The sequence below is a fragment of the Lissotriton helveticus genome, chromosome 5_1 (genome assembly GCF_964261635.1).
Source record: "Lissotriton helveticus chromosome 5_1, aLisHel1.1, whole genome shotgun sequence".
NCBI lineage: Eukaryota > Metazoa > Chordata > Amphibia > Caudata > Salamandridae > Lissotriton > Lissotriton helveticus.
This window is the reverse complement of record NC_136065.1, coordinates 445,820,132-445,842,380: the sequence shown is the minus strand read 5'-3', so window position 1 is coordinate 445,842,380 and position 22,249 is coordinate 445,820,132. Positions and strand designations below refer to the sequence as shown.

The following is a 22,249-nucleotide window of genomic DNA, read 5'->3' as shown; positions in this document are numbered from 1 at the left end:
GAGATGGTGGTTCATTTGATAGCAATACATGTGGAAAATTACTTATAATAATGTTAATCAAGTGAGAGACAGCTAAATGAAGGCTCAGTGCTTAGGTAGAAACAAGGTGTCAAAAACGCGATTAGGGTGAAGAAAATATGAAGGCGATAAAAACATGGCTCTGTTAAATTTGGTTTGATATAACTGAGGCACAGTCAAATGTATGTGTTCAAACTATGAGCAAAAGACTGAAATTCAATGCTAAGTTAACCAATGTTCGACCCCTTAATAGGATGTTTTTAGTGGGGACTTCCTCAGGACATTGTCTGGAGGCACTTGCATAACTAAAAAACACAGTTGATGTGCCCAATGACCACGAAAATTCACAATAGGAAGTGGGAAAAAAACAAAGAAAAAAGTTAATAGGATTACTTCCAAAAATGTGATTGTGAGTGTTTATTAATTCTTAAAATAAATTATTTAACAATATTCTTACTCATATATATATACATACATATGTAACCGCTGAGTAATGAGAGGAAATTGGCGTTTATAAAAAAAACTTCACTGGTGACTATACATTGCCATGACAACAAAGTCATGTTCAGCTGGAAAACTATAGCTGTAGGTCTGATAAACTCTTAAGAGTTAACAATTTGAAATTAAATACGATGCTAGCAAAGTGCATATGAACAACTTATTAAAGACGACTCTTAGCAGATTTGGTCTACTGTGGAGTATTCTTACTTTGGAATTTGATAACTCACTGCACTTTCCTGTTTTCAAACCCTTCTCTAGAAGGGCCACTTTTACTTAAGCTCCTGTTGCACTGTACCTTCTAGGAAAATATATGCTTTCCCCTGAACAACTGAACTGATAGCTAATCGAATCTTTAGTTACACATGGTCAAATCAAATTTTCTTACCTACTAACTTTCCCCATATTCCGAGTAAAAGACTGGGGGGATTTTGTGAATGTTCTCTGCAACTGGAAGAGGCAGTTGTTTTTATTACAGGCAAAATAAATAGAAGAATGATATAATGCATTTCTTAAAAGCTCCACCTTTAGAATTCTGCTATGCAGGCCAGGTGTTCTGTAATGGGCACTTTTAATGGGTCCTTTTGGGCCAGTGGGCCAACGTATGTTATCCAAAATGGACACCACCACACACACCTTCTAATGATGCAGGTTTGAATCCAGTTCGAAAGGTATTGAAAAGTCAAATTTCCTCTGCTCTTGGAAAGTCACTACATACTGCATGAGACTGGAATGAATGACAGTTGCAGCTTGATAACTATAGAATGTTGACTAAATTGAGGGGATCCAGAGTGATTTGTTTTGATAAAGGGATCACAATGTCTTGTCTGAGATCCTTTGCTAAAGCACCAGATTTTAATTAGCTGTCCACAATGTGATGGAGCTCTGGAGGTTGATTCTAAATACTTTACTTGGAAGTACATTATATGGTAACAAAAGGTAAGTTAGCTGCATACTGAAGTATTTTCTGATCTGTTTATGTACTGAATAAATCTTAAAATGGCTATCTGCCCCACTAATTTCTATAATGGTGTATGTTATTTAACATTGCTTACATTAAATCACAATCTTTTACCATAGAATCATTCACCACCCAGTGAAGAAGAATAAAACCTATGTAAAATAGCCTCACAACCCTTGCCCACTCAGGACCTGGTGCCACATTCAGGGTGCATCATCAGACACAGAAACACAATGATATCAGTTATAGGCAGGGCCACTGGAAATAGGCGATTCTGCAGCCACTGTATTTTTCAACATAATTGTGCATTTGCCACGTAATCTATTGTCTGCTGCATAATCTACAGAGTTTAACAAACAAATTGTTTCTACCTCAAACGGATCAATAGTTACTAAAAACATGGTGACACGTGTTCCTGTGCACTGGAAGACACTTTGCAAAGAGTGACTGCTTACCTTTCAGTTGCTTATTGATGTATTTGGGTGTTAAATTGGCGCTAGTGAGGTAAACGTCTTTCCCAGACAGTTTTAGCATGTATCAAAGTGACAAAATTATGACGCAATACAATCAGAAAATGTGCCGCATTATGCTGCAAAATTTGTATTTTCTTGTTGCATAATTTAGTCTACTCAGTTGCATAATTTGGTCCTCGTCTGCAGCATAATTCCAGTGCCCCTGTTCATAGGTGCCTCAGGGCTCTATAGAGACACCTACAAACCAGCCTAAGGATACAGCTGTCATGCTTCAAGTTGTAGTTCTGCTTCCTATAGCTGCCGGTATGTGGTAAGCTGCATTAAAGGGAGTATATGTAGATAACATGGTTCTATCCACCTGGAGGAATGGCATCCCTAGGCAAGGAAAAGTGAGCATACTGCTTTGCTTGTATACATTTTTGTCTCCCAACTGCACATTTGAATTGGCAGAAATTTAGTTTTTCCTTTTTCACTGATAAATGTGAACCTACTCATAGAATCCAGTTTTTACATCCCAATGTGAAATGTGCTTCAAGTTGTACACCTAAGTTCACTTTTGTCACTCATTGTGTACGAAGCTAAGGCAGTTAGCTCGGCCCTTTACGGCGCCGAATTATGGGGCTTCAATAATCTCGAAGATCTTGGCAGATCAGAAAATAAGTTCTTCAGGGATCTCCTTATGCTGCCACAGGGAACACCTTTAACCCCCCTGCTATATGACTTGGGCAGACGTCATATTAAAGATCTGGCTAAACTTCGCCCTCTGTTGTATTGGGCACGCCTTAGCCGTATCCCAGAACTTGCCGAACTTGCACTCCCAAAACTTGCACCCCAGAACAATGCCGAAGCTCTTACCGAGGTAATGGGACTGGACACTGGCAAAAATATAAAATGGATTTCAAATGTCAAGGCATTGTTGTTAACTTTGGAACTCAAAGAGTCATGGGACTCCCAAAACCCGCCGAGCAAGGCTGAGCTGAAACGTATTTACTGGGATTGGATAGATGCCAGAGATCTCAGCAACTCGAATTTAGGAAGGCTTACAGAGGAGTTTTTTTTAACACAAACCATCTAGAGCTTTCGAATCTTATTTAGATGTGATTCAGACCCTGAGAGACAGGACCCTATATATCCAATTCAGATTTGGCACAATCCCAGTTGCCGAATTACTATGAAGTGGCGCCCCTTCAATCAGATCACTGAATGTCCGTCTTGTGGGAATCCCAAAGAGAGCATTGCACACTTATGCATGTGCCAGGTCTTGTTGGCTTGTGCCAATTTGTAAGCAACTAGGCACTACTAGCCATCGAGATGCCCTTCGTATACTCAGAACAGATCCAAGAACCTTATATGTTTGTGCCGTTGCCAAGTTTTTGGGACGAGCCTGGATAATATCACACATAGAGCTATATGAAGGGCCTCCAAAAATTGACGCAGCGGCTCAAGAGTACGCATATTGTATAGTTGAAGCTCGTAACGCTACTTCTTGGTCTAGATAAGGAATTTCTTACATCGTAAATCTAATCCCCCTCTTCGCCTTAAACTGTTTTTAATTGGATCGATTATTTATAACATTGTCAAAAGCTGTAATTTTTATCGAAAATAGGAGAATTGTATTGCATGTTTTTATTTTATCAATTATATTTTAAAAAGCTGTAAATTTTATCAGACAAAAGAGAATTGTGATACATGTTTATATTTATTGATGAATCATTTCCTATACTGAAACTTTTATTGCTTTTATGATATTTATATCGAAATAAAGCTTGATTGACTTGACTTTTGTCATGTTTCCAAATATCAGCCTCCATTAAAAATGTGTTGCAAGTACAAATGGCAGCCCTCAATATCTAGGAATGCTATTCAGAACCATATGCCATTATACATTTTTCGCTCATTACAGGATTACCCCGTTGCACAACACATGCAATCCATATCATTCCCCTTTTGTCAGGTATGTTTCCTGTCTCTAGGAAAGGTAATTATAGGGAGTAACAAGGGGCCTTGCGGCACAATTGTGACGAGAGTTATCTGTATGGTCTCAAGGCCTAGGGCTTTGCGGACCACTTGAAAGGGTACATGGCGTCCCTACCCGGTAACAGTTGCTTGGCCTCACCGTCATCCCAAACCCATTCTTACTTCTTACTAGGCTAATGGAAAATTAGGAGGTAAATACTACGTGCAATTCTTTCATGACAAGTATTTTGTGGGCTGCTTGAGGACTGAAGTGAGAATATCTCCATCTGATTGGCCATATCGTACCTCCGCCCATGCATTGTAAGAGTCAGCTGGGAGACAAGAGGTAGAACCTTGTTGGAGGAAGACGGAGGTCTTCTGTTTCCAAACAGGATGTTGGAAATGGAGTTCATAATCTGATGTGGGATGCATGGCTGTGGATAGATACATTTAGAAAATGCAAATAGCCCCTCCCCATACAACTAGATTGGATTTAATAGAAGATCCATTTTTTAGAAAGGAACGATAATGTGAGAATGGGAGATGGTAAACATGCTACTTGAACAATTTAAATAACGAGTGCCGTGAATCATGAGCAAGAGAGCTGCTCTTTTGTTCGTAACCGGTCATGCGACTAACTTTAAACATGCTGGGGTGAGATCTACACAACGAGGAGATAAAGAATTAAATGAAATAGTAATAAACAAATTTTACATATCCTTTCACACACTCTTAATTATATCCTAAATTCACTACTCCAGGGAATCAGTTATTCAACATATGCCAACAATGTGTAGCACTTACAATGTTTAAGAAATAACAAAGGAATTTGTATTAAAAGTGGATTTCTTGTGAAAGATTCAAGTATGCAATGTAGTTACTGTACAGTAAACTGAAAGTTAATTGGTGTTAACATAATGTATATTACTTCAGCTTTATATCCTCCAATCTTTTCATTTTCAAAAAGCTTTATTCGATCATTTGAAAAAAACAATCATAAAAGCACATATAATACATCAATAGTACAAAGCAATTGGTGAAATATTAAAAGTCATACAATCAATAAAAGAGAGGGACGGCAAAATGAGCAAGGGCTGCGAATTTTGCTGGAAACAACGCATTCGCTGTTAGGTTAAAAAGTCATACTTTTCCTGGTGGACACAGATTTCAGAATAAATATCGCTGTGAAAAAACACACATCCGGTTCGTCAAGTGCAAATAAAAGCTTCATAGCAGATTTAACAGTTCACACAGAATATTTTTTAAAAAGCGGTTTAAGGTAGGCAATACGGAGATACAAATACAAAGGACAAAGTAGTAAAAAGTGCTCGGTGCTCTGCTTTGAAAATCCATCACATGGTCAGGATGTTGACGTATACTTTTTTATCAGGGGGAAAGCCACCAGATTATGGACAATACCTAATCGTAGTCTGGTAAGGACATACTGGTGGGATAGCTTGGTAACCACTTTTAAATACTTAGAATAGCCGGGGCTTGCCTGATTATTAGAATGATAAAATTGATGTGTCACATACAGGCAAGTGGCATCCCTACGTAATTTGGCTTTGGCCCACAGATAGACGTGTTTAAGCTCCTTTTTTGCTATATCAGTAGCACTATCGGGGTCCAAAAAAACATTCAATGCAAATACATCCCTAAATGATGTTATGACGTAATTAAGCCATGGGATCAGACTATATTTATCCAAACGGAGGCAGTCTTGAATGATTCTTCTGGTAAAACCAGTTTCCTCCTTGGCCCAGATAGATCTCCAGGTCATTAGTGGTCTTAAACCTATGAGATCAGTCAGGAATTCCAACCCGACCTCTTGGTGAACCAGCCCAGTAGAGGCAGAGGTTGGAAGACAAAGGAGTCTCTTTAGAAAGTTGTTTTCCTCCACTTGCAGATCTCCATGACAACAATGTGCCCAAACACCTGAGCCATAAAGTGCCACTGAAACACATCTAAGGCGATAGATATGCAACATGTCCCAAATACGACGGCTTAGTAATTTAGAAGCAAATTTAAAAACACCGAAGGTGCTTCTGCCCATCTTAGCCTTGACATTATGTATTTCCTGTGCCCATGTGCCCTTACTGTTAAAAATGATGCCCAAATAGCAGAATGTATCTACCACTTGGATTGTGTGGTCCTCAAACTGGAATGATCTTAGTTTCCTAACCTTCTTCCCACAAGCCATGATAAAAGTTTTGGAGTTATTAATTTTTAGTTTCCTCCCCTTAATAAAGTCACAGAATTTGTCCATTAGTCTCTGCAGACCGACCGGTGTTCTAGATAGTAGGACTGTGTCGTCTGCATAGAGCAGTACAGGGATCGATTGGCCCTCAGCAAGTGGTGCATCAGCATTGACTGATCTTAACCTTGGAGTCCATGGCATTAATAAAAAGGGAGAAGAGTAAAGGGGCAAGGACACAGCCTTGCCTAATACCTGGTTTGACCTTGATGTTATTGGTACATTCCCCCGCTTGGCCAAATCGAATCTGGGCCGATAGGTTACTATATAATCTAGCCAGGAAATAAATAATCACAGCCGGTGCACCCATATCTAATAACGTGGTCCACGAAAGAGCGTAGTCAACCAAATCAAATGCGCTGGAGAGGTCCGCAAAGCAGAGGAATAACGCGCCCTGCTTGGCGCGTGTGTATTTACCTATAATAAGATCTAGGTTAATACACTGCTCGATGGTACCAAGGCCCTTACGAAACCCGAATTGGGAATCTGCAAGGATGCCATTAGCCTCTGCCCACTCCTCCAGTCGCAACAAAAGCACCCTGCTCATTATTTTTTGGGAGGAGTCTAAGAGGAAGATAGGGCGATAGTTCTTGGCCTCGCCTCTATCTCCTTTCTTGTAAATTGGAATGATTATAGACTCACCCCATGTTAATGGGGTGCTTTCCATAACTGCCGCATTAAAGACCTTGGTCAGAAGGGGGCCCCATAACAGAGTATCCGCTTTATAAAGATCAATCGGCACCCCGTCAGGCCCGGGGGCCTTCCCTCCATTACTTTTCTGAATAGCATTAACCACCTCTAGGTTTGTAATATTGAGGGGTAGGTAAAAAAGGCGACCCAGTTTTCCTCACTAACCTGGGCAGATAATACTGGGAAATCCTCCTTCTGTAAAAGGAAGGGGCTATTCAGTGTGTTCCAAAAAAGCTTGCTATCCCGGGACTCTGCCACTTTCGCAAGGTTGTCCCAAGCTTCCTCCCGTAGCTCTTGCTTTCTACGTATCAGATGGTCTTTATAGTTTGCCGTAAGGGATTTAACGGCTCCCTTGTCCCTAGGACGGCTAGAAAGTGCTTTCTTTAGTTCTTGTAGGGACTTTGTACAGGCCCCATCGAACCAACCTACAATACCCCTTGGCCTACTGACCTTGGTAATAGTTAAAATCTTTTTAGTTAACTCATTTATTTTCACGAAGTCGGCAAGGATGCATACGGCGCCTGCATTAACATCTAAGCAGCGCTGCAGCTCCTGGAGACTCGCAGCCACGATTTTGGTCAGCAACTTCTCTGAGTTGTCCCTGCACCATTTAATCCTGATGCTATTTGGTCTACATGGGATTATTTCATCAACAGTCCTTCGGGTGGCTTGGGCCTTCTTCCCCCAGATGGACGTAGACATAGTAATGCCATTATGGTCACTAAGGGCCACATCTACAATTTTCGGGATAGCACAGAGAATGCTGATATTCTCAGAGACCAACAAGTGATCAATGACAGTGGCTGAATTCCTCCCTACAAAGGTCGGGATGGGGTTGCCCTCGCTATCGTTTGCGGGCACATAGATTATCAGTTCTAATTTGAGCATTAAGGTGTTAAGTGACTCTCCATAAGGGGTGTGAATAAAGTGAGCCCGGTCCTCCCCTTTATCCCCATCTAATCCACAAACATTCGTAAATGAGAAGGTGCACGTAGGGATATTAAAGTCCCCCCCCCCCCAGATGATATCAAAAGGGACAGGGTTGGCCCGACATAGTTTGTCTACTGCAGTCTCAAGATCATTAACTACTGAGAAGCTGGAAGAATCAAACACGTTGTTGTAGTGGTTGATTAACAAAACATTACGGCCCCCGCTTTGCCGCAGCCAAAACATTTGTGAGTGAAACCCAATAGTTATATAAGATTTAACTTGTACCGGCAAGCTCACAGACAATAATATCACAAGCCCTCCTTTGGCCCTTCCCATAGTTGATCCCTGCGCCACACAGTTGAAAGAGACATACCCATCAAAATGAATCTCTTCTGTAGACCACGTCTCTTGTAGACAGAGTATATCGTGGTTAGTTACATACTCCCTCCAGCCCAGTGACTCTTCCTTTTTCCGCCAACCGGCAATGTTCCAGCTCACTAATTTATACCCAGTACCATGGTCTCCCTCATCCGATCCTGTGTTCTCCCCCGTAGGTGTTTTCTTTGGAGCCTCCAGACTATGGGAATGCTTATCGCACAGGGGGGTAGTGGGTGTCAGAAGAATTGTTCCTGGTTGGACTACAACCGTTGGCATACACTCCACAGGGTCATAATCTGGTTGGTTAGTACTCCCCACCAAAACTTCTGTATTTAAATTTGGACTTTTCCCCATGGATGACAACTGTAAGACAGGGGGTAGTCAGTCAACTGCATCAAGGCAGCTAAAGCGATTATAATCACAAAAGGGAGCACGTATTGGCATAATGTCAGATCTACCGTCAAATCTCCTGCTTCTTCCCCTACGGTCGACCCTAGTCCAATCATCACTGTCTTTCCCATAGGCCATGCGGTTTGGGGGGTAGAAGAATGACAACGACAAAGTCTGGATAGTAGAATCCAGTGACCTATTAAAACCAGCACAAATATGGGAGACGGTTCTGGGGTCCCTAAAGTTTATTCTTATGCAGTCCCCGTTTATATTTTTTACTGACTCCAATCATTGAGTATTAATAAACTGAAAATCCTCACCGGTTCAGCGAAATGTAACAAAATTAGAGTGGAAATGTAAGCCAAAAACATTATTTGAGTTGGCTGTGGGACCTGCTGTATTTGCCTATCCCTTTGTTAGCTTGAGAGCATTCTGTTGCTATATCCATTTTATGGGGAGGAAGTGATGTAAAACTAAAACGGTTAGACTACAAAAACTGTTTCAGGCGGGAATTGTGTTTATTCTGGTTCACATCTGGAATATCATATATGTAAACAATTTAGAAAATGATGATCTTATCTTCAACTGCCTTGTGTTTTGAGCATATTAACCCACTTTTACTGAAAGTGATGTAGGCACAGAAAGACATTCTGCATTAGTCTTTGTTTTCCATAGTTTAACGTTATTTATGTTTCTGACTAATTATAACAAATCCTAATCTCCTTTAGACATGATTAGGCATTATGAGGAAAGAATACTATCTCCAGTTTTTAAGCTTTGATTAATGAAGCTTTTTTGAGTTTGTGCTGTTACATGTATTCTAGACTTTTTGCGACCACCTTCTCTAGAAGCTATAGGAATGACCCAGAGCATGCCAGAAGCAGGTGCAGACGTGGTGGTCAGGCAACAGGAACTGATTGGGATTTTTGTTTGTTTCAATTCTTATTTGCACTTTAAGATTGATTTACTGCAATGCTCTAAAAAGCATAAGCCATTGAACTAATGAACTGAACAAAACATAGTTTGTTAATTAAAGTGACTGAACAACCAAATGGCCCTCAATACCAGTACGAGTGACTGACCATATTTCAATATAATCTAATAGACACTTTGCATTTCTGCATATTCCTTTTCAAAAGTTTGTCTTGTATTTCATGTTCACAAATTACATTGTAATTATCTCTTCCTGCATGTTATTCTCCACACCGCTAAAAGAAAAGGCACTGTTATGCTGGGGTCGTGAGCGTGCATTATGGATGAACCACCAGGGAGTGTTGTGGTAATGAAATATGTGAAGCAATGTGAGTGTCTACCGCAAAGCAGTGTGTGATCCTGGGAAAATAGTTCTCATTCACTCCCATAGTAAGCCCAGAATCCCATCATGATTGAAAGAAGGATCGGTGCAGGCAATCTTGCTTGAGTCACATAAGTGAACAAGATACCAGTTCCCAAAACAAATTAGTCACTGTGGCGTACTCTTAGGAAGAAATCTACCTGCTTAGAATATAACATCAGGAATTACGTGGGCGAGAGAATCTGTTTGAATTTACAACACAATGCCATGTGATTTCCTTCCTATTCTCCCACAAAGAATGAGAAATTCTGTTCTTGCTGGTAAGATCTACTTGATGTTTTCGGTTTTTGGTTCAACTCCGGTTATGCTCCCTTTCTGCAAATCCTATCCAGGTAACAACCTAACTCTGGATTTATTATGAGCTTTGTAGAAATAGAATGCAAGATTCTGTATGTTGCATTTATGTGATCTGCTATATGGTCTTTATACACAAATCTTTTATTGAATGATATAAGGTTGTCACAATTTACTATCAAGATATGTTCAGCCCAGTGGACCTTTCGTGTCATACTAGGGAAGGAAGAGGGTTGAGATTGTGTGTAGATTTCCAGTTCTGGAATGACGCTCATTTGTCACAACTCAAGAGTGGAAATTAATCTGTGGATCCTTCTGAGACATTAGGTGAGATGGTGACCATAACCTCCAGCACCTATAGGTATCCTTAGTCATAGGAAGCGTGATGCATCCTTAAACTCACAATGATTTCTGCTTTTAAGAAATGCATTTCCTCAAACTGATTTGTCCTTTTTTACTTTTTATCTAAAATGTAATTGTGGTTAGGCAGTGAACACTGAATCAAATGGATTTATTTACATGTGAGGAACATGGTCCTGAGAAAGGAAAATGTGAGCTCTCCCTAACTACACAAGCCAGGGGTATCCCTAAATATCTATGGGTGTGCATCTCATACAAGAAAAATCTTTGATGACAAAGTTTGATCTGCTAATAGCTCATGGACCACTGAAGAGGAGACGAGATTGGAGAAATGGAGAGTGTGTACAGTAATGGGTAATATGTGCTTTAATGGGTTATGTAAAAACTGGGCAATGTGTATTTCCATGACAATGAGAAAAAGTGTAATCTGGTTTACTGTGAAATGTTGAAATTGGCAGTTTCTCTTAGACTACGTCAATGTAGAGAATGTTGTACGGCCTATGCACATTGGAATGTGATATAAAGCACACCATGCACCATTAACTTGTCAAAAATATAAGAGTTCTGTGAACATCACCATAAACCACCAAACCCCTGGGTGAAGTGTACTTTAAATCCGCCAAACTAGTATCAATGTTACATCTGCGATGTGCTTCACCAAATGTCATCTACATATCCTTTACTTTCTTTCAAAAATTAAAAAAACGTAATAACTTTGAGAATTTATTTCTGATTAAAACTGAGTTTCTTGGGGGTTGCACATCTTTGGTTTGGTAGTTATGCCCTGGATTGCATAACCTTAACTTAACAGAACCTCGTGGGTCTTCACCACATTATGCAAGAGGGCGCATTATTATGCAGGAGGTATGCAAGGCAGAAAAGACCGATGTCTATCCAGCTTTTTAGTATCAAACAAAGGGAATAAAAGTGGACGGTTGTTTAGTGGGGTCCAATGTACTCGTCCAAAGCAGCAGCAAACAAGGAGTGTTGTACAGAGTTCCCCAGTGGGAGCTAGTGATATAGCTCGGTCAATTTTCTCTCTCAATTGTAGTGGCGGGACAAGTGCATGGTGTAGACCCTTTTCAGAATATAAGGATACCTCACACAGGTTACCGACAGGACAACACCTGTTGTCCCAATCGGTGGCCGTCCAGCGTCATCATCGGTATCCTGCTCCTACGGCAGGCTGGCGGTGCAATGCCCGTCGGGCAGCCCAAGGGGCTGCACTTTGATGGAGATCTTTTATTCCGAGCCAGCGGGTGTATGTGTGTGAGGGGCCTAAGGAGTGCAATAGTGAGCATGGGGGTGTGTGTGTAGGATTTAAAAAAAGTCAGTCGAGTCCATTGGGAATAAATTTAATGATCAGGCTCGCTGCTTTATTAAAAATAAGGGGTATTAAGGAGTGATAAACAATGGGACCAATCCTTATTCAACCCTTCATGTGAATATGGTCGACATGTTTCTTGCCGTAAGGGCAATTCGTCAGGACCTTAGTGCTCATATAATTGCTGGGTATCCTCTGAATTGAGAAGACCCCCATATACGACCTGAGTAGTATCGTACTGAAATGGTTCCAGGCGAGGGACCTGCTGGAAACTGAAAAAAATTAAATAAACAGACATACATGATGTTAAAATACGGTATTAGCAATTTACATCAGAAGGTGCCTGTGTTCAAGGTGACTTGATGGTGCGTGTCCCGTGAATACAACCACTGTGCCATAACAGATTCAATGGTACTGTGAGAGAGAAGTGATTGATCAAAACAGTGCGCGCAGTTGAACACGCTCTGTATGTGGGCAGTCATGCTGTAAGTCTTTAAGCATGCATCTTGGTGCAATGGGCGTGACTCAAGACTATGCAGCTTGCCGAGTCCGGTGTGAAACCAATATACCGGGCCATTGGTAATGTTGCGCCCTAAACCAGTTAGCTGGTATGGGGGGCCCGTGTATTTGTTAAAAGCTATACATATATATGTAGACTAAAGAATTTAGCCGTACAATCCAAAAGAAACCGCAAATATAAACAAAAAGATAAAATTAAAGTCGCTCATATGTAGTTTGACACTCTGTTATCTGCGTGGGGTCGGTGCTCGCGTGGTGATCGCGGTCACCGGCAGGAAGTCAAAACAAAACATCGCAACACCAAGAAAGTGCCCTGATTGACATATGCGCGTGAGCGCGAGCAATGTCAACATCGACGATGCGCTTACCCGTTATTGTTGTTCCCGAGGGCCTCACGAGCTGTCCAGGTGGGGCCAGCAGCGAGTGAGGGGTTCCTATAGGGAAAGTAAGGCATCCCGCGGGGTTATTGAGAACGGTAAACACCTTCACGCAGAGCCCCACGTGAAGGGGATCCGCTGGGTAGTGACTATCCGGGCGTCTAGCAAAGAGCGCGCGGATTGTAAAAAGTGGCTCAACACCTTACCTCAAACGTCGCTGAAGGCAGGCATCTCAGCACCTACCCGTCCCACGGTCACACGAAGTAAGGACAGCCGGCAAGGTAGCCCGGCACTCTCCAGTGTAGTTAAGGAGAAATTGAGCGCGCACCAAGCGGGGGGCGTGTCCCTCTGGTTGCTAAGCCCCGGCACGCAAAAGTAAAAAGTAAGAAGGGGTTAGCTCAAAGCGACGAGTAGGATGCACTTCAATGCGGGGGCCATTTTGCAACGTGCAAATAGAGCTGATTTGTCATCTTAGTAATCATTTAGGGATGGACAAAGGAGTCCAAATCATGACTATCTGGCGAGGGCAGTCCAGGGCACCCCATCGTTCAGTCCCCGTTCCTCGCACTGTAATCGATGTACCCATCTTTGTTCGAGTCGGAAGAGGGCTTGTTGATTGAAGTTAGGTACACACTCTAGGACTGCCCACCTGATATTTTCTGGGCGATGATGATTTATTTTGCAATGTTCATACAGTCTGGTGTGTGATTTTTGACACCGAATGTTGCTGTTGTGTTCCATTATACGTTGTTTAACTGGGCGCATGGTCATCCCAATGTATAACAGATCGCAGGGGCAGATCAACACATAAATACACTTGGAACTGTTACAGTTGGTATGTTTGTTCATTGTCCATGTGTAGTCGCCTGGAAGTACAATGGTCTTGCCTTGGATGGTCTGAGGGCAGACAACGCAGGACCCACAGCGATAGTGTCCAGTTACTGGAGGAAGGCCCCAAAGAGTATTGGCGATCTGGGTGATGGTTTTCTTAGGACGGGTGTGGATCAACTGAGTTTCTTGGGGGTTGCACATCTTTGGTTTGGTAGTTATGCCCTGGATTGCATAACCTTAACTTAACAGAACCTCGTGGGTCTTCACCACATTATGCAAGAGGGCGCATTATTATGCAGGAGGTATGCAAGGCAGAAAAGACCGATGTCTATCCAGCTTTTTACCCTTCTTCGGCAAAAAAACACAAAACTTGCAGTTATTTCCACGCGCGCTGTTTAGAGTAAGCTGAAAAATTAATACCCAGCACAAAATAATCACACGTTTGAAGAACTTGCTATAACTACCGACTAAGACCCGCAAAAGTTAAGAGGAGCATGGGCCGCAAATAGCACATAATCCCCAGAGTTTGCAGGAAAAAAGTCACATGGCTTGGGGCTGTAGATCCAACTAGACTCATTTCGCCCACTTAATTCTAGACATTATATTTCAAGCAGGCAGACGTCTTCCTAAAAACACATCCTGGTGACTTAATTCCCTGGGGAACTGGCACCTCGTCCCTTTTGTGACTCAAGCAAGACTGCCTGCACTGATCCTTCTTTCCATAGTGATGGGGTTCTTGGCATATTATGGGAGTAATGAATAATTATTTTCCAAGGAACACACACTGCTTTGCAGTAGTTGCTCGCACTGCTCCACACATTGGCTTTACCACAATACTTATTGATGGTAAATGCATAATGCACACTCAGCACGGTACTTTCCTCCTAGGGGGCTAGAGAATGACATACAAGAAGAGATAATTACAATGTAATTTGTGAACATGCTACAAAAGAAAAACAGTCAAAAGGAGTATGCAGAAATGCCAAGTGTCTATAAGAATATATAAAAATATGGTCAGTCACTCCTGCTGGGGTAGGTGACCATGTGTTTTCAGCCACTTTAATTAACCAACTATGTATTGTTTGGTTCATTATTTCGATTGCTTAGTCTTTTTAGATTGTGAACCAAACCAAACTATATTTTGGTTGTAATAAAAAATACCATTAAACTCAAAGTAGGCTTAAAAGGCAAATAAGAACTGAAACAAACAACAAAATCAGTTCCTGGTGCTTGACCACCATGTACACAACTGCTGCTGGCATGTTCTGGCTAATTCCTAGAGGAGGTGGTCACAGACAGTAGCACATCTCCAAAGGGGGGATAACTACAATCTTTGCATCTGCACAGTGGGCCTTACATAAAATACTGCACATGGGTCTGAGGTCGCTTCAGTGATAGCTAAGCACACGGATAGTGATATAATGTGTGCACATGCCTCTTATGCTCTTGGACACTGTTGATATGGTTCATGGGCTGAATTTAAACTACTAATTGACTATGCGTGTAGGCAGAGGTATACTGAAACTGCACAGGTCTAGCAGGGAAGAGACAAGACCCACAGGTATGTCTGAGTTTTTGTTTAAAGAGAGGCAGGCGACAGACGAGTTCCTATAATGTGTGGAATATTATTACCTGAAAAGGTGAATCTTGAACTCCTTCCAAATCTAAATATGCATCTAAATGTGAACATATGGGTTTTCAAGGCGCCATCTTACATTTCACAAACATAAATTAAATAAGCTTATAAAACCTCAACAATTCCAAGGTACTAATAAGCAAGACAACAATGAGGCTACACAATTGTCACAATTTGCCAACTCTGCTTAAGCACAAGTTCTCACTCAATAGCGTAGTTTTAACGTAATAAAACATATTAGGCACTGGAACAAAGAGAACATAATATTAAAAAAGTTAGCTATCCAGTAAAAGCATTTGGGCATAAACAAGTTAATGAGTAAGTGGAAACTAAGCACATTTCTTAATGGGAGTGTAATATTGCCTTCTCCGGGCCCTGGCTCCAAATGCTGGTTTCTGCGGGCAGGCTGCCAAACAAATATCGCTGTATGCTGTTTCTGGTTCTGTTGCTCCTATTCTGCTAATGAATGACTAACTAGGACCGGAGGGGAAATGACATCACAGAGTCAGGCCATGTTCTCTCCTACTAGAGGTAAATGTTTATCGGCAAATCCCTACACAAGGCGTGTTTGCACTTTGTAGAAAGGCTGTCTATGTTGGTCATGCTTAGTGTTGCTACTTTGCAAGTAAACTTTTGCTTACGAAATCCCATGAGAGTTAATCGTGTCTGAAAAGCTTCTTCAAAACAGACACTGCACTCCCACTGTTTCACAGAGAGCTGCTTCTAAATATTTACAGCAGGGCATAAAACAGAAGTAAATACCTTCTGGTTCGCGCTATTAACGTGTTAAGGAACAGTCAGGAAAAAATAGCCTACATCATTTATATAGGAGGAAGGAATGATTTCAAAGGAGTGTTGGCGAATGCTTTTGATGGAAGTACATTTTAAATTTTCTTTCAAAAATCGATTGCACACGAATTTAGATTAAAACAAAAATCAGCCCAGTGGAGTACATTAGTGCCCCCGTCGACCTACACTGCTGCTCCGCCTTTCACAATACCAGCACTCGAGCAATCAGTTTAGTGCGCGGGCACAAAAAATGTTCTGAGGAAGCAGAAACAGGCGAACCACAGACACAAATTAATTTTAACAGTTGCTTTAGCGGCATTCCAGAAGGTGTTCGTTCTCTCTCTCTCTCTCTCTCTCTCTCTCTCTCTCTCTCTCTCGCTCTCTCTAGCTCTCTCTCTCTCTTTAGCTCTCTCTCTCTCTCCAGCTCTCTAGCTCTCTCTCGCTGTGTCCCTTCTTGGCTATGTTGCCCTTCTCCCTTCCACTTCACTTGACAGAACAAGCTAAAGTCATAATTTTAAAAAGCGAATAAACTCCAGGTGGGGTGCAGGGGCCTAACGCAGGTCCCTGCATCCCAGGGATTCACGCTCCCCCTCCCCCCAAACTCTTAGGGGGTCCCAATCTATCAGGGGACCCACATTCAGCTTAAGGCCAATGTATATCTGTGAGATTGGAAAAACTGGGGGGGGGGCATAACATAAGGGGGGGCATTATTTTGCGTTACTCTACTGAGCATTGTTAATGTTGACATCCGAATAACCGACTATAATTACACATGTGAGATGTGCAGACTGAACACGTCCCTGTCTCACAGGAGTGTAATCTCGTACGTGTAAGTGAGCATTGTGCAATTACCTATTTTAAGCTGCCGGCTACTGCACTCAGATCATAAATACACTGTAAACGCACAAAAAAACGAGAGTAGTTAAGCATGGAGGCGAGCCGCCACTCCAGTCACGGAAACCAACGCGACCCGCCCTCGTCCGCTCGCGACTGTGATGATCTAATTGACAATTGTATTCCAGTCACATAAATATGGCGCAGTCCACGCAGACTCTATGAAAATAGTTTGTCATCGTAATGTAATGCTTGTCAGCTAACAAGAGCACCTCTGTGGTCGTACATGAAATTACACCTCGGCGCGGATCCATTGTAAAGCACTCGTCTATCTGTGAATCAGCGCACAATTACATGAATGTAGCCTTCCCCTGTGCTGCGCCCGGCAGGCGCCCTCTCTGATGCAAAGTGGGGTGGTGTTGGGTTACACTTGACCACAACTGTCAAACCCGCAGTAAACCGGACGCTCATAGAAGTCTAAAGGAACTCAAACATGCCCATCTGCCGGTGCCTCATCACCTTAGCCAGCCAAGCGGGGATTGGGAGAGGAGAAAACAAGTTTAGCAAACGTATAGCCAAGCGAGTGTCGTATATCACTTAATCAAACATGTCTGTGTCAGCTCAACTGCTTGTATTCTCGTGCGAGAGTCCATTTCACAATTTCCGCCTTTCATCACACTGAGATACTTAAAGATACATGCTTATGTACACACACACGAACATATATAAATATAGAGGTATGTTATAATTACACCATGATCTACGACACGTGACAAACGCCTCACTAGTACGCCCAACGTGGGAGAAATCAGTGAGAGTATGCACCGTGTATACAATAAAAACGTGCATGAAAGAAGCAGATGGTATTCTTGATCGCCTACCAATAATCACAGAATAACTATACTAGCATGCCTTGTGCTTCTTTCTGCCCACAAGCACGGTCCTCGTCCACAACTCTGGCGCTGCAACCCTTCCCGTAGCTTCCACCCATATTGCCAGCGGGCTCTACCTTTTAATAACGCCCCTTACCTGGCCGTGCTCGCTGCTCCGGCCCCTCGGAGTGTCCTCGGGCAGGAAGTACAGCTTGGAGCTGGATAGGAGCTGCCCGCTGGTCCTCTCCTCCCACAGCAGCTGCAGCTCCGCTATGCAGACCGGGTGCCCCTCGGGCTGGCACCGAACAGGGAAGAAGTCACCAAGGCACAGGATCCGGTCTCTGCCCTCCAGGCAGCACTGGAAAGCCTTGTAGAAGGTGTACGATCCGTGCGACCCGCAAGGGGAGCCGACCCACTGCAAAGAGGCGAGAAATAAAGCAGGGTCAGGCGCTAAGAGGTGTTAACGGCCCCCCACGCGTGTTAATGGCACTCTGCCAGGGCAGTGGAGAGCTCCTGGGGCGAAGCCTCAGGTATGCATCTGGCTGCCCGTCCTGCCGGGGTTAGGGGTGAGCGGCAGGGCACGGGACGTGTGTCAAGGAATTCTTCCTGGCACAGATCACGTCCCCCGTGCCGCCCCCCTGGCCTGGGAGTGACTGCCGGTGCTGCCTGCGCGCTCCCGCCCGGACCCTCCATCCCAGCCCCTGGGGCTGCGGACCCTCCGCCCGCTCTTACCTGCAGCGCGGGGCTCCGCTCCTCCATCGCGCGGCTCCGCTCAGCGCATTGAACTCATAACATTCTCTCGCAAAACTTGTTGGCTTGAATGGACGGCGCGGGAGGTCCTGGCAGGGAAGGGCGCCGCCGGCTGCAGCGAGCTCAATACCGCCTCCGAGCCCCGGCGGGAAGCGAGAGGGCCACGGGTGGGACCCCACCGAGCCCCGTGCTCAGACCCGAGCGAGAACGGGGCGGCTCAACCCCCGCCGAGAGAAGGACGCGTCCTGGGCAGAGGGCTGGGCGTGCGTGCACCGGAGTCCGCAGCCGGCTCTGCCAGGACGCTGAAGGGGGCAGGCGGGAGAATCAAAATTTAAAAATAGGCGAGTCCCTGCCACCAGGTCCTCCGGGGTCTGACGGCGGCCGGTGCGGGCTCACGAGGCTCCGTTTTGTATTTTTGCCAGCTTGTTTTCCGCGCTCGCCGTGTACCTCCCTGCCAGGACCTACTTGTATATATCTGATATAAAGAGCATTTCCTGCAGCGGCGGCAGAGGCTCTGGCAGGGCTCCCGCTTTACTTGCGCTCCCCCCAGCACAGCTTTGATGCATTACACATTGCAGCCGTGTGTGGGCTGCAGCCGTTCGTGTGAAGATTATTTGCACAGGGGAGGGGATAATTATACTAATGCATTAATGAAGGGTGCCTAATATTGTGAATGCATAAATATAAGTGGATTCGCGATCAGTGTTAAAGGGACAACTGCATCTATTTAGGAAAAGGGGATGGGGCATCCCTACGTGAAGGAGGATGCGTTGCATAAGGTCACAGGGTGCGAATGAATGACATAAGGAGGAGGTGTTATTAAGGGCACAGGGTGCAGAGGGTCACACGGTGCGGATGCATGCTGTGAGGAGCAGCCAGGCACTGGTTACAGGTTGAAGTGTCAGAGGGTCACATGCTAAGCTGTGTACAGCACAGTAAACTATTTGTGAGAAGGGCTAATGAATAATTTTCCCGCTTGTCCTGTGAAGGAAAGACATGTGCTTATGTCTTCAAGTACTTGAACAAGGCCTGCAATGTTTCACCATGGAGTACGGTCACTGTGCTACACCTGGACATGCTCAGGCTGTTGATGGGAGCCCGGAAATCCCATGTGCATGTACAGTACTGGCGACGCCTTCCTCCTGCACTCTGAGGAGAGAAAGAAGCCAGACTGCGCAATGTGGCAGCCTGACGAATATCACTTTAGTCAGCAGTCAAACAGAGCTAGAAAATGAAACTGTTGAAAGGTGGGCGTGAGGGAGGGGCGGTTACCCCTCGGACAATGCAAGAAATATAAATGTTCATATTTACATACTTTGGGGCAGATTTACAAGCCCCTTGTGCGTCTTTTATGCCACCGTTGCTTCACTTTTGTGACGCAGTGGTGGTGCAAAAGATGCGCCATGGTGCGGGGTATTTACAACCTTTTGCATCTGCGTCACGTTGTAAAGCCCTGCGCCAGAAGGAGGCGTTCCTGCGCAGGGAGGGGCGTTCCGGCGCAGGAACGCCTTCTAAAAGTGGCTGAGTGAAATCTACAAGATTTCACTCAGTCACTTTGGGGCCCATGCTGCGTCAAAACCCTGCGCCTGCTTGAAGCAGGCGTAAGGATTGACGCAGCATTTACAAGATAGGGCCCCCCAGAGCATTGCTGAAGCTGCGTCGCGCTTGCGATGAAACTCCAGCAATGCGTCACTTTTATGGCACAGATGCGTGACGCATCTGTGCCGTCTTTGCCCCATGGTGCGCCGCATTGTAAATGCGGCGCATCCATGGTGGCGGAGGCATGATATGCAGGGATGCGCCACTTATTGTAAATATGCCCCTTTGGGTCTACAGAGGAGCGCATCATGTCTTCTTGTGTATTCAAACACTGGTAAGAGAGGGCACCCATAGGACATCACATGTATAGCCCCCCCACCCCCACCCCCCGAGGGCAGTAGCGTACCCAGGATACCATGGGTCCTGGTGAAAATCATAAAAACGTCCCCTTTGACTGTTATTGTAGTAAAAATGCACCAATTTTCAGGGTTCAATGGGCCCCGGCGCCACTGCACCGGTTGCACCAATGCCAGCTTCGCCCCAGCTTGTAGAGCAACATTTCCTAAATTCACTTAGGGAAGGGGCTGTGGAACGAGTGCTCTTGGCAGGGCCGAATGGAGAGAAAGGGCTGGTTAGAAATAAACATGTCACGGATGGGGAACTGGGTCTGTAAAGTATGACAGTTGAAACCCGATCTAAGATAAAATCACAGGATGTTGAAATCACCAGTAAGCTATTTTTATCGCTTTCGCAATGTTTCACCTCCAGTCGCTGCCTCTAGCTGAAACAGGATTACTTTAATGAAAATTATCCACACATGACTGGAGCTAATGCAACCGAGAAGGGACAAACTCCTGATACTTCAAAGCGCTCATTTATTAATATATTTTGAATAATGCATGCAGTTATTTCTCGGTGCGATTGGAATAGAATTGACAGTCGCTGGGATACAAGTTATTAGTATTTTTTTTTTCCAGACTTGGTTGAAACAGAAGCAAGATCTGTCTTGTTTCTTCCCAAGTGAAGAGGTAATCAAAAGAAAATTGCAGGGCATCAAATTACTGAAAGCAATAAGGCCCTCAAACAAAAGAAGAGATTTACTCCAAGCCGGTTAAAGCTGTTTTCGCCATTTACCAGAAACAACATGAAACCCTTGCAAAGTAAGAGACACGGAAAACAGTAATTGGCATTGTTTTTTTCAGCAGGCTGAAAAGGAAAATTATGATCTAAGAGCCCCCTTTCATTATGTGACTCTATATTTGGCAGATCTTTGAATTTAATAAACATGTTGTACTTAAGGAAATTATAGCCCATATTCACTTTAGAGACCTAGATATAGACACTCCTATTCTTTCATCAGGGTTTCAACTGTAAATTTCACTCAGCATTTAATGGCCACCCCCACATGTGCGAAAAGCAAATGTACCAGTTGTTCAGATGAAAACGAGGGGTCGCTGCAAAAAAACAAACAAGCAAAAAACGTAAAGAAAAAAAAACTGTTCAACTTGCTATTGTGAACTCGAAATGAGTCAGCTTCCTGTATCAAATGCTGCAACCTTTTGTGCAGGAAACCTCAACCGAGAGCCCGAGGGCATCCCAGGCGTAAGTAATATATGGCATTAAGCGAGCTGTATTTCACCACAGGTTTTTCATATCAGCAGCTGACTGTCAGCAGGGTGGGAACCCGGCCTCATTGATGCCTTTCAGATGTTTGACTGGAAAAACCGCCTTGTGTGATGCAGGTAACACGGCGGATTATCAATTTCTGAAGAAAAAAATCCGATTTTTTAAAATTTGTTCGGTACCTCACTCTGGATACTGTTTCAACATCTGCGATTGCACAATTAAATTCAAATAGCCAAAACTAATACTTAAAATGCTGGCATGCCACAGACTCCACAGTGCCGTTTAGCTGGCACGTTCTGCCAATTTGGGCATGCAACCCCCCTCAAAATTCAAGGGGAAAAAAAAAACATGATGCAAATCCCATCTGTAATATATGCATCATTCCAGTGACTGTGTACAGCGCACCGTGTCCTCTATCTGCTTGAGCAACTACCCCCACAAAGAAAGTTTCAATTAAGATAAGTAGATTGTATTGAAACAGGCCTTTGAAGTAATGCAGTTAATAGCCTGTTTGATTTCTGCTTGCGAGAGGGTAATAACGTGTATTCAAGGCCCCATCAATCACAGAGCAGATGTAAGACATCAGGCTCCGGCAC

At 43.7% G+C, this 22,249-nt stretch overlaps 1 protein-coding gene across 1 annotated transcript in view; it reads right to left on the bottom strand.

Moving 5' to 3' along the window:
• ARID5B (AT-rich interaction domain 5B) overlaps positions 1-18,922 on the bottom strand; it is a 582,615-nt gene extending 563,693 nt beyond the window's left edge. The window contains exons 1-2 of the mRNA XM_078642686.1: positions 18,471-18,922; positions 17,896-18,153 (exon numbers count right to left, since the gene is read on the bottom strand). Coding sequence (XP_078498812.1) covers positions 17,896-18,153; positions 18,471-18,497 — 285 coding nt within the window. The 5' untranslated portion in view covers positions 18,498-18,922. The remainder of the gene's footprint in view (positions 1-17,895; positions 18,154-18,470) is intronic.
• Between the last annotated feature and the right edge of the window lie 3,327 nt (positions 18,923-22,249).